The 12,061-nt window shown below is 40.9% G+C and overlaps 1 protein-coding gene across 1 annotated transcript; it reads right to left on the bottom strand.

The window, feature by feature from the left end:
- Positions 1-201: 201 nt before the first annotated feature.
- On the bottom strand, positions 202-11,182 carry CBG08234 (the record flags this gene model as incomplete). Its single annotated transcript, XM_002639860.1, is given in 23 exon segments — positions 202-393; positions 432-907; positions 998-1,140; positions 1,187-1,579; positions 1,627-1,808; positions 1,811-2,053; positions 2,097-2,523; positions 2,575-2,889; positions 2,941-4,006; positions 4,082-4,811; positions 4,859-5,087; positions 5,854-5,883; positions 6,034-6,174; positions 6,224-6,470; positions 6,587-6,645; positions 7,360-7,535; positions 7,692-8,206; positions 8,253-8,421; positions 8,519-8,659; positions 10,450-10,626; positions 10,686-10,925; positions 10,927-10,928; positions 11,032-11,182. Coding segments are annotated over 23 exon segments (6,444 nt in total).
- Between the last annotated feature and the right edge of the window lie 879 nt (positions 11,183-12,061).

Raw genomic sequence — 12,061 nt, 5'->3', positions numbered from 1 at the left:
TTCATGTATACAAAGTTCTATGGTAGGGAAATCAGAGTGAAAGAAAAAAAATAATACTTCCAGAGACTTGTGCGAGGGTCCTCGAGGGTAAGAGTAAATAACTAGAGAACATGGTGTAAAACTTGTCACTAAAACTATGCTGATCAGGTAAATCTAGAGGGGCGATAATACAAAAGATATATGGGGAAAATGAAATTGCCACTATTCGAGTTTCGGATACTCATTAGGATCTTTCAAAGCTCGAGAACAGGCTGGACACACCGAGTTGATTTTCAACCATTGACTGATACAGTGATAGTGATATTCCTTGGTGCATGTGTCGCAAGTTACCGTCTCGCAGCTTGATTCTACTATTTCCGTACAAATGAGACACCCGTCTTCTTCTTCTGAATCCTAAAAAAATGTGTTAAGTATAAAGGTAGCATCCTTACCTCTTGTTCTCTGGCATCCCCCTTTTCGTGTATCTTGTATTCTTGCATTTTCTGCATTACTTTATCAGAGAAAGGCATTGGAATGCTTGGAATTTCGAGGAGTCCATCAATGACATTCAGTTTTAGCATTTCGGTGTTCTCCGTGATAATACTATCGATCAGATCAAGTGTCTCTTCGTAATCTTTCAACTGCTTTTCTGCAGTCTTTCTCTCCTTATGATTGGCTTTCGTCGTTTTGTACCATTCGACGATCTCGCGAGCAGAAGCACGAAGTTTTAGAATGTCATATTCGGCTGCGAATTTTTGCATCAATTGAAGTTGTTTTAGGGCCTTCAGGGAAAGTGGTATTGGCGTTGAAGGAGATGGAAGCTCTGACCAAGGAGATGTAGTCGAGCTCGAAGGCATGCTGGTAGTAAGATTACGTTCAATGGATTCTGATTCAGGTTCAGATTCTGGATCCCAATCACATTCAGTATCTGGTGTAGATAGAATAGATGGTCTCTCACTTTCGCGGAGTATCTCAAGTTCTCGCTGGTTGTCTTGGAGAAGGCGGGTTGACGTTGCACACATTTCTTCAGACTTGTTCATCTGACTCTCGCAACGAGCTTCCATTTCAGTTCGTTCATTTTGAAGAGTTTCTAACTCGTGTTTATCAGCTTTCAGTCTAGAGTTCTCCTCTCGCAAGCGAAGAATTTCGTCCATATATTGTCTGGAAATTACAACTGAACGAATTTCTGCCTTCAAGCTATATTTACCTTTTTTCCGAGTTGTGCTTTTCTTTCATTTCCTTTAGTTGCCTCTGCAATCTAGCTCGTTCCTCTTTCACCTCCTCTCTCAACAGAAGCTCTCGATCTTCATTCAACTGGGTGATACGTTCCTTGAGACTCTTGATTCGACTATCGCAAGCCACCTGCACTTCAAACGCCTCAAAACGAGAAATGGTTTCCATTCTCTCGCGAAGTTCTCCGTATTCTCGAAGATGCTGCTTGCGAGACTCTTCTAACAACAAACGAGCTTCTTCAGCCGCTTGCCTCAATTGGAGAGTCTCCTGCCACGACTGCTCGTGAGTCTCCTGTATCGCCTTCTCGAGAATAAACGCAAAATACTGTAGATCCATGTTTTTGAATGTATCGACAAGGAACTGGTGCCTGAACCTATCAAATTTTGAAATCCAGTCAAGACAAAAAATGCTTACATATTGCGTGCATCATCAGATTCAATGAACTCATCAAATGTGATGTTTTCGCGCTTCAGATGTCGTATAACTTGACGTTCCAAGTCCCACATTTGTTTTAATTCTTTATGATCGATTTGAGTCGAACCGTCCGAGTGTGCATCTGGGACGTTGGGAACAGGGACGTTCGGAGCAATCAATTCGATATGTGCACATACGAAACACTTTTCTTTTTATCTCTAAGACTGTCTTCAGTTTTTAAAGCACTTCTCAGGGACTTCTCGATTGGAGAAACGACTACATTAACTGGGACTTCGTCATCATCTGTTTCATAGTCGTCGTCGTATGTCAGTTTCCGAAGATAGATTGTACCCATTCGTATTTCAATTCTGAGAAATGGACGATAAGCATCGTAAAACTCTTGGAACTTGGAACGATCGTTGATGATCTGTAAGCAAAAAGTCAAGTATTATGGTATAAGAAATACATACCGCTTGCCAAATGCGTTGCTCGTTCTCTCCATTCCAACCACATACCAATTTGACCGCGTTGAAAAACTCGAAATCATTGACAACAGCATCCGGGAGAAGTTGAAGAATATCATCAATGTGCGGTCTGAGTGCAGTCAGAAAGCCTGAGACGCCAGTCACTGGAGTTTCGCTGCTCTTTGACGCTGAAACACTGCTGCGTCGCTCGTCAGTTGTCGCCTGACGAATCCAGCGCTTTCCACCGGATTCAATGATGTGAAGTTGTTTGATTCTTGAGTTGAACTTGGAAAAGAACTGCTTTGCTCCGTACACAAGAGTGGCCAGATAGTATCGATCTGAAACTGCTAAATCGCCTTCTTTCACAACTTCAGCAATGGCTACGAAAACTCGAACAGTGACGAATCGATTTGAGACAAAGTGAATTAGATCTCTAAAATACTAATTCATTGCAAATGCATTGCTACGGATTGCACAAACTTACGGTAGTAGTAACTCCTCAAATCGCTTGAAAAAATTCTCAACACCGTCGACTTTCGGCAAAGATTGATAGAGTTTGTATAATTCGTCATCAGATTTTTCTAGTTGTGTCTCGGGTGTCGAAACGAATTTGTATGTTAAATCCAGAACACTTCCGATGAGGACATCGAAAACGTAAAAGAATCCTTTCTCGAACCTACACACTTTTTCGAGAATAAGCCAGTGATCCGAAGGAATCGCTCCACCATACGCTTCAGTAAATATATCACGGAGTTGAACACTGTCTACTGTTGAACCAGCCCAGTAAATGCGAGTGTTCCTGCAAAATTGAAACATTGAGAAAAGGGTTATGAAGAATAGAACCACTTACATAAAATACGACTCCAGTTTCTTACAAATCGACATTAACGACAGTTTTCTATTATCGTCCATTTTGACAGAAGTTTTCACAACTTTCTCATTTTCTTCCAACATTTTTCTGAAGTCTGAATTCAATTTTCCTGCCTTCGGATACGCAGGCATATCATTCGTCCATCCAGCCCAAATATCGAAAGTTGCGTCTTCGTGCTTTTTCGCGAATCCCAACACCTGGTTGACAGCTTCTCGATGTTCATCAGAAGTTGAAGGAAGATGACCAATGCTGGAAGTGGATTGAATCAGTGGACCGGCTTCTTCCGAATCCTCAAGAACCAGAGCAACTCCAGAAGTAATGAGGTCTCCGTGCAAGTCTACGCTTGATCCTCTTCGTAGGTGTATAGTGGGCAGTGGCTCTGTCTCCACTAAGTCCATTGACGGCTCCAAAGTTATAGTTTCTTCTACGACGACAGTTGCTAGAGACACTTCACAATCAATAACTTCCTGTTCCATAGCAGTAGCTGCCTCTGCGACATCCTTCCCGTTCAAATCATCTACCTCTTTTTCAGATTGGACAATATCAGGTTTTACATCCTTCTGTTCCTTTCTCTCTGGTGACTCTTCTTGTTTCTCAGCGACGTTTGTTTTAGCACTCTTGTCTAACTTTGTTTTTTTCTTATCTTTCTTCTTATTCTGAGTCTCATCCTTCTTGGACGAGGAAGACGACGACTGTTCTTGTGGTGCTGTAATGGGAAGAGGGTTACGTGCTTGTCGTACGAGTGGTCGTTGGTTTGGATAGACGGCAGTGATCTGTTGCATAGGTCCAACGTGTAGTGGACGCATTGGTCCGGCCTGTCGATGCTGTTGCAAAGGTCCGCCTTGTAGTGGATGCATTGGGTTGGCTTGTGGATGCTGTGGCGGACGCACAACAACTGGCATCGCTTGATGACTATGGACAAAAAATGGCGGTGGTCTATTCATAACTGGGATTGCTTGAACAGGAAAAGAATTGACTTGGTACGGCGCTCCAGGATACTGAGTAACTGGAGGACCTGTGAAAGCAGGTCCCACCGAAACGTATCCTGGCGGAGGTTGCATTTTCACGAATCCATTCATCGGCGGAGGTCCCATCACTGGAGGTCCCATTATTGCCGGACCCATCATTGGATGACTCTGGTGCGGAAGTCTTCCGAATGGATGGGTCATTTGGTTTATTTGCTGATGTGGATGGGGCTGCGGATGCGGTAGCGGCGGAGGCGGAGGTGGAGGTGGTGGGGTTGATGATCGCTGTGGCGGCGGCGGAGGCGTTGGTAGACATCGTGAAGGCGGCGGTGGTGAAGAACAGCAAAAGGAAACAATCGGGGCACTATGGAATGGAACAGTGACGGGTTCGTCTTCAGGAATGTCAAATACTGAGTTTGATGAGGAAGTTCCAGCAGTATTGTGAGAGGAGTCTTCTGCCGTCTGTGATGTGTTTCGGCGCGGAGTAAACTCTTGTACTTGCCGTACCTCACCGCGCACTACAATTTCGAATGTTGGTTTTGTATCAATGGCCTCCATTTTAACCACTTCCTGTTGGTTCCGATGGATTTCCTGATGTTTGCCTTTTGGTAGATGTTCTTCGTTGTTTCGCTCTAACGAGTTACTCGAAACATATATTTCCAGTTTCACGTCGTTGTTTGCGATAGAACAGCTACTCAGTGAACCGTTGTTTTCGAATCCAAGTTGTGATTTCGAATCGGGTGAGAAGTTCGTAGTCGCACTATTCTCTTTTTCCTTTTCTTTATGCACCGTAGGCTTGGCAACCGACGCTGCATATTCAGCAAATTGCTTCTTCTCTCTTTCGAATTTTTCTTTCCGCATTCTGATGGCCTCTTCACGTTGAAGCTAAACACACACACAAATAATCAGAAGATCTAGGAAAGTGTTCTTACCCGCTCTCTTTTCAACTGTTGCTCCTTGTTGAGTTGGCGAGCTTTCTTTCGTTCTCTCTTTTTCTGTCGTTTCATGTCAGCATTTGTGAGGTTAGACGAAGTGGCGGTCACTTCGACGTCGTCGTTGTCTTTATTAGAAGGAGTAGGCGACGAATAAAGCAAAACGTCAGATGGGATGACGGAAAGAACGTCGGGAGTTTTTGAAATGATAATTTCGAGAACCGGAGACCTGGAAAAATCAGTTTAATGAATTCCATAATATTTGAAGGACTAAGGAAATAGATTGGGAAATACATAAAACGTAAAATTTAGGTCTGGTCATGACTAATGACGACACATCACGACGTTCATTTTTCGCAGGAATGGGTCACGAGTTTAATTGAAAATTTATATTCTTACCCAGAAAAATGCTTGCCTTGAATCGGCAACGCATGAATCTTTTCCGAATCCACCGAATTGCCTTCAGAATTCTCTTTTTCTTCTTCCTTCGTTTCCGGCTTCTCACACACCATATCGCGAGATTTTACCTCCTTCTTTTGATGCTCGACTTGCTCTCTTCGTTCTACTTCTGAACTTTTTGTCTTTTTCAAAACAAGACGATGTTCGATGGGGGATAGGCGAGCAATGAAGGTTCTGAAATAAAACGAATAGGTGGGACGAAGAGAGAATCTTGAGTCGGCAGGGTGCTAACGGAATACATATAAATCAAGCTGTGTAGTTAAGAGGGAAATTGGAAATGGAAGAATTTTATAAGCATAAGGGTCATAAGGGAGTTTAAATAATCACGAAGGAGGAATATATGGGAAAATTGAGAACCTCTTCATTCACATCTAACAAAGGGAAGATCGACTTTCTCGTCTCAAAAAACAAACGCCGTCTTCTTTCTTACTGCAATTTCAATATTCGTTTCTATTTATTTCGAAACGACACGGGAAGGAAAGAAGACGTAAGAAGACGTCAAAACCCAAAAAAACGAAAAGAGCATTTCAAAAAACGAGCGAAGAGCGAGATTATAAAACTGTCCCCTGCGTGTTTGCAGACTCAGTGCAAAACACCGTAATTTTTCAACTGAGTCTGCAAACACGAGGCGACAGTTTTTTTTTTCAATTCCAATAATATTTAATGTCAGAACATAAAATGCGTGGCTTTCTTTTTGTGTAAGACTTCTCGCTTACCTTTTTTTCGAAGAACTTTTGGAAGATACTCGAAAACGCGATGTTGGACTACGCGACTCCAATTCCGGGAATTTCAACGAGCCGAGAGCGGTTTTTCTGAAAAAAAAAATCAATTTGCAGGTAAAAGTAAGATGACGTCTGCTGTTTAAAGGAAAGCCGGATGAAAACCGTCTGGATACATTCTACTCACATGGGAGTATTATTACACGACACGCCTGTAGAAACACAGTCGAGCGTCTTTCTTCCATTCAATATAGCTTCTACTTCCTCTTTAACTACTCCAAGTGCGACTAAAACAGATCTAGGAGGAGTACTCATGCTCTCCGGTGCATCAAACCATTCAAGTGTAACTGGAGTCTCTCCAGGAGAGGTTTCTAAAAACGATTGCGTTCCAGATGAGTCCATTGTTGAAGGGATCGATGATTTATCAGAGAGTTCTGAAATGGGTGATGTGAGATGTGGAAAGTGCGAAAAAAACAATTAAAGAAATTAGAAATTGATATTAATAGTTGCTTCCCGGTAGAAAGTTTTGATCTCAAGATTATAGACTTACTATCCGAAACATTTCCCATGTTTTCCAAACAGTTATTTTGTTGCGATGAAGGAAAATATCTGAAAAATCGAATTTCAGATGGTCAAACTATGTGAAAGATCAGCTTACTTCAAACTTATCAAATTGGCAAAATATTCAAAGTAATACAATTTTTTACAACACAAGCCGAAGAAAACAACGGTGACGAGACCTCTCTCTGCTGAAAATTGCGAGCGCTGAAAACGAAAACTGTTTAAGGCGCATACAGTGAGAAGTTCATTGAGGTTTCGAAGCGACTACAGTACACTTTGCCAAAAATTGATTTTCTTGGTTTTTTCTTTTCTTTTCGAAGAAAACAAAGGCAACAAACCACTCTCGAATTATAATTTTAGCTCATAAAGTTATTACCACCGTTCATATTGAGATAAAAAAACAATAGAAAGGAAAGAGGTTGAATACATAAAAAGAGAATTAATGCAATGAAAAAAAAATAAAATAAAAAACAGGAAGATATGAAAAAAAACATTTAACAGAATCAACAACATTTCGTTGCCTATTTGTAAATGAGTTATAATTGAGGTGGATGAGAAGGTTGTCAGACAAAGGTGTAACGGGAATGAACTCAAGGAAGTAACGGGAATGAATGGAGGTTGAAGTAGAAGAGAGGGTCGTGGATTCAGAAAATGCGAAGAACGACTAACCGGCTTCAATATAAACATATCAGAAAAAATGTGGAAAGAGAAATTTCGGACAAAAATTATGAAGGCATCGATACAACCTTCCGATCGCGAAACGAATTCATGAAGTCAAGTGGATGCAAGATTTTTATTTCAACTGCTTTCTTAACTTCGGCTCGGCGTAAGCTGGTGAGAATGTAATCGGAATCAGGTTCTCCTGGATGGGTCAAGCCGTCGAAGTCTTCCGGGACCGGCTGCTTTGGAAGGTAGTAGCGGTTCATAAGAGGGAGGAACTGAAATAAGATATAACTACTCCATTACGCTTGTTAAAAAATGGGAGCTGTGGAAGAGAGAAACTTACGGGCGTGGCTAACGGTCCCCATAACGAAAACCACCGTAACCTAATATTTTCGGTCCTTTTTCTATATTACTATTGCTTGAAAACAAACCTGAGGGTAATATTCAGTAAACGCATTTTCGATATCCGTTAAGCTGCAACCAGGAACGAGTTCTGCCAATTTTATTCCGGGATAGTGCACTTTTCCAGCAAACTTTCCCGCGAGATTAGTAGCTTCTTTTAGCAAATCATGCACTGAATCCCTATTGACCATGGTTTTGTAAGGAAGTCTTCCAGTGAACAGTTGCTCCATTTTACGAATAATAACCTCTAAACCGCGAAAGTCCAACGGCATTCGTCTACCGATTTGAATCTCGTTAACCAGCACATCCATGACTCTCTCATATCCTTGAATGTCTTGAATACAATGAGTATTGTATGGGGAAACGATTGGAAGTGCTTTGAATTCCATGACGGTCAACGAGTACATTTCACTGTCTAACAAACGAACGTGATTTTCAAATGTTGGAACAATAGAAGTCAAGAATCGCATAATATGATCCGGCGAGTGAAATTCAGCGATTTCATGAACCACTGGAGAGGTTCCTTGTTCCGGTGGTACCAATTCTAAAAATATAGATAATAGCATGTTCTTTTTCTTGAATTTATTAACCTTCTCCGGGAGAAAACTTTACATTCATCATTTTCAACTTGGCAAGGATGATGCGCACTTCATGAATGAATACGAAATATCTCAGAGTTTTACCATTGAGCCAGACATGGATGTAGCGGAGAATAAGTTTTCGAGAATAGTCTGGTTGGGAATTGATGTCACAAGGAATCTGAAAACAATAACGACACCTGTTGAAAATTGAATAAACATTATCCATAGATTCAGAAGTTTTTTAAATATAAAACTACTAGGATTACTGTACTTACCCCCATCGGTTGGTACTTCCAGCGAACATGTGGAGGGAGATTGGCGGGAAATGTCAGCATTTGAACCATCCATTTGAAATACTCATTGGTAAACGTATTCACCTTATCAAGCATACTTTTTTGCATGTTTGGAAACATGTTCTGTAATATTAGGTTGATGCAAAAATTTCTTCCGATTTTGAATGGTCAACTTTGAGAATCCATATCTTGTCAGTGGGACGGTTTTTCTTGAAGGATGTTTTTTGTTGGATAGGGTATTTCATGGACTTGTTATATACACTTTGCCTCTCTCCTACTACTTGTCGTTCGCGAGCATGCCGCTTTTTTTCGACCTACACCGTCTACACTTTCGAAACGGCATTTTATTTTTATCCCTTCCTGGTTTTATAAACTCTGATATCCATCAGAAAACAAAAGAAATAGATGAAGGAATATCTCCTGTTGTTCCTACCATCAAACACTGGACCGACCAATTTGAAGCCGAACATTTTGAAGTCAAATACGAAACTCGGTCCCGAAGTTGGAGTTGGACCTATTAAAGACTACTGTTGAAGCCGGTCCGTTTCAAACCACCCGTAAAATGTCAAAGGCATTGTCCATTAGTCAACCAAGTATTGTGCCAGGATTGAAGTCTCTTGGCAACTTCAAGAACTGAGTCGAGTCGTACCCAATGCTTTGAAGAAATATGGTATGGATCGCCGTGTGCATGTTTCTCCTATCATTTCTTCGCACGTTCAGTTGGGTGGATGATCTAATAACCGTATACGAGAAGTGGGCAAGTTACTCTTTAAAGGTGGGGGGACAGGAGATTTTTCGTAGTTTTTTTGTAGCTAGAGTATGCATTCTACCGTCACGGTGTACAACGCTTAATGTCACTCTGCGTACAGCTGTCGTCCTCGCCTTTATGTATGCAATCGGGCGTCCGCTTTCTCTTTTCCCGCGTGGCTCAGTCGGTAGCGGCGCCGCACCCTCAATCATCGCCTTCACAAGTTCAACTCCTCGAGGGGCATCTTTGAACGGAATTTCGAGAACATTGTTTTTTTCATGTCCCCCCACCTTTAACGTACGGGAGGGTCAGTTAATTGACAAAGGAGAGCTAGCTCCGGACGTCCTGGAACCTAATTTTCCTCTAAAAATGGGGATGCTATGTCTTTGGTGGTCTGTCAAAGAAGTGGAGACTGTGAATTTTTAGATAAATGCACAAATATAATTGCCACAATACCTAATTCATAATCAAATAAATTGAATCTGGCAGTCCAATCTAAACAAGGAGAAAAGGTGAATGGTTCTTCTAGCGCGACAATGCGAGACCACCTGTGACTAGACGTATCAGCCAAAAATTCATGTCGTTTGGCTGGACTATTCTTTTGCACCCTCCGTATTTTTCGGACCTTTCCCTTTTGGATAAATAGTTGCTTGGGGCTCTTACTCGTCATCTTGATAGAAAATACTTCAATTGAAAAGATGACACAAAAAAGATGTTGACCCACTTTTTCATTCGCAGCTCTCGTCGTTCTGGGCCGATGGAATCAAGGAATTACCGGAGCGTTGCCAGACTACTATTGATGCTTATGAACATTGCTTCCATGAATCTAGCCCCATCTGCTTTGAGAAAATTTTGATCAAAAATTTTGCCAAAATCGGAAGAAACTATGGCGTCAACCTAATAGAAGGCCCGGTTTACAGTCACACAATTTACCACAGGCTCTCATACAGAAAGCCACCTTATTCGCACATTTTGAGCTCAATTATCTCGGTTCCTATGAGAGATATATCAAAAATATGTCAACTGAAAAAAACGTGTTTCATAATATCACCAACATTTTATCGAACAAAATTTGATATTTTTCATGGCAACCGAAATAATTGAGCTCAAAGCGAAAGTATATTGTAGCCTTCTATTAGAGAAAATACGGTATCGATAAACTGACCCCGACGTAGAGCATATAGAGTTTGTAAAAGTCCTGTCCGATATCACTTTCGAAGAAGTCCTGAAGCTCTGGAAACATTTCGTAGATTTGGGGAGAGATGACATATCCGCGTTCTGGCCATTTTTTACTTTTCACAAAAACCACATGGTCTCCAACTTTTGGAAGAGCTCCATCGAGCTGAAAAACGAAGATACAGTGGAAATGTTTGAAAACGCAGTTGAACTATTTTGACTTACTCTTTTTGGGCAAGCATCACACAAGTCGCTGATAACCGTCTCGTAAGTACAAAAGTCAGTCTGGAAGTCAACGATTTCGAGATATTTATGCGTTGGGATGATTTTAATCAGAATATATTCCACCAGTTTTTTAATATGTGGATCTGGATTGGTCCTGACTCTGGCTTGGAAGTCGTAAAACTCTTCACGAACTTTCTCCAATTTTGAAAGTTCTAGTCGATTGGGTTTGTCGTGTTCCGGAATCTGAAATTATTATACTTTATTAGACTTTCCCAAAATTAGACTTTCCCAAAAATTATTAGACTTTCCCAAAAAAGATATTTCAAAACAAGAAGACTACAAAAACTTATCTCATGGTCTCCAATCAACAAACGAATATCAGGAGTCAGACAGTACAGAAGAATGAGTTTGAAGATTTCGAATGGATACGGTGGTCGAGGGGATCTTCCGAATTTCTTGACGATTTTGGTGAAAAACGTTATCACTTCTCTATCCATTCCATAATCAACTCGTTCATCAAATCTTACTGTAGCCACTTGCTAAAAATTGATTTTGTGGGAAAGAAAGGAGTTGTCAGACGACTTACAGATGGAGAGTAGAATTCGCTTATAAGCGATTTCAGGAATTCTTGCTTTGCGTTTCGTCTCACTGTTCTCTGGGTTGCGGTGCAGCTGAAAGCAGTTTTTGTGAATAGGATAGGGCAGGTTTGGATGTTATCATCATCAAAAGGAAAACTTCAAAGAGGCATTTTCACTTTACAAATACCGGATTTTTGCATTTTGAGCTCAATTGTCTTGGTTCTATCAGAGGATATAAAAAATCTGTCAAATGATAAAATATCGGTGAGATTAGGATAAACTATATATCAGTTGAAATTCTTTTGATATATTTTTAAGGAGCAGAGATAATTAAGCTCAACGCGCACATATGGGTTGGCGTCTATCAGAACAAATATGGTATGCATTTGTTTGAAATCCTGTTAGAAATACGATATGAATTGATGGTTTTTATTTCCAAAGTCTCACAATCCTTAATTCAAAATTTAGACCCAAAAATCCAAGGATTGGCTAACTTTTAGAACTACATAATTCAGAAAAAATGAAGCAAGAACCCATTCAAACAATTAGGATCTGAAACATTTTCGATAGTGATAATCACGAACCATGGCGCTTTGGAAAAACAAGAAATGTTTTGAATAATAGAGTATTCCAACTATTATGCTAGAAACCAGCATACTGTAAGCGCTAGTAGCTACACAGGTAAAAGGGCACCGCTTAAAAATTGTGGAATAACAGCTGAAGAGGCGCAAACTGGTGAATGACTGCTAGTTGGCAGCCGAAAAAGAACAGACGGGCCATTGACGAACTGTCGACGGA

This window comes from Caenorhabditis briggsae, assembly GCF_000004555.2.
Source record: "Caenorhabditis briggsae complete genome, chrI, whole genome shotgun sequence".
NCBI classification, from domain to species: Eukaryota; Metazoa; Nematoda; class Chromadorea; order Rhabditida; family Rhabditidae; genus Caenorhabditis; species Caenorhabditis briggsae.
The sequence above is the reverse complement of the archived record's forward strand: the minus strand, read 5'-3'. Positions and strand labels throughout refer to the sequence as shown.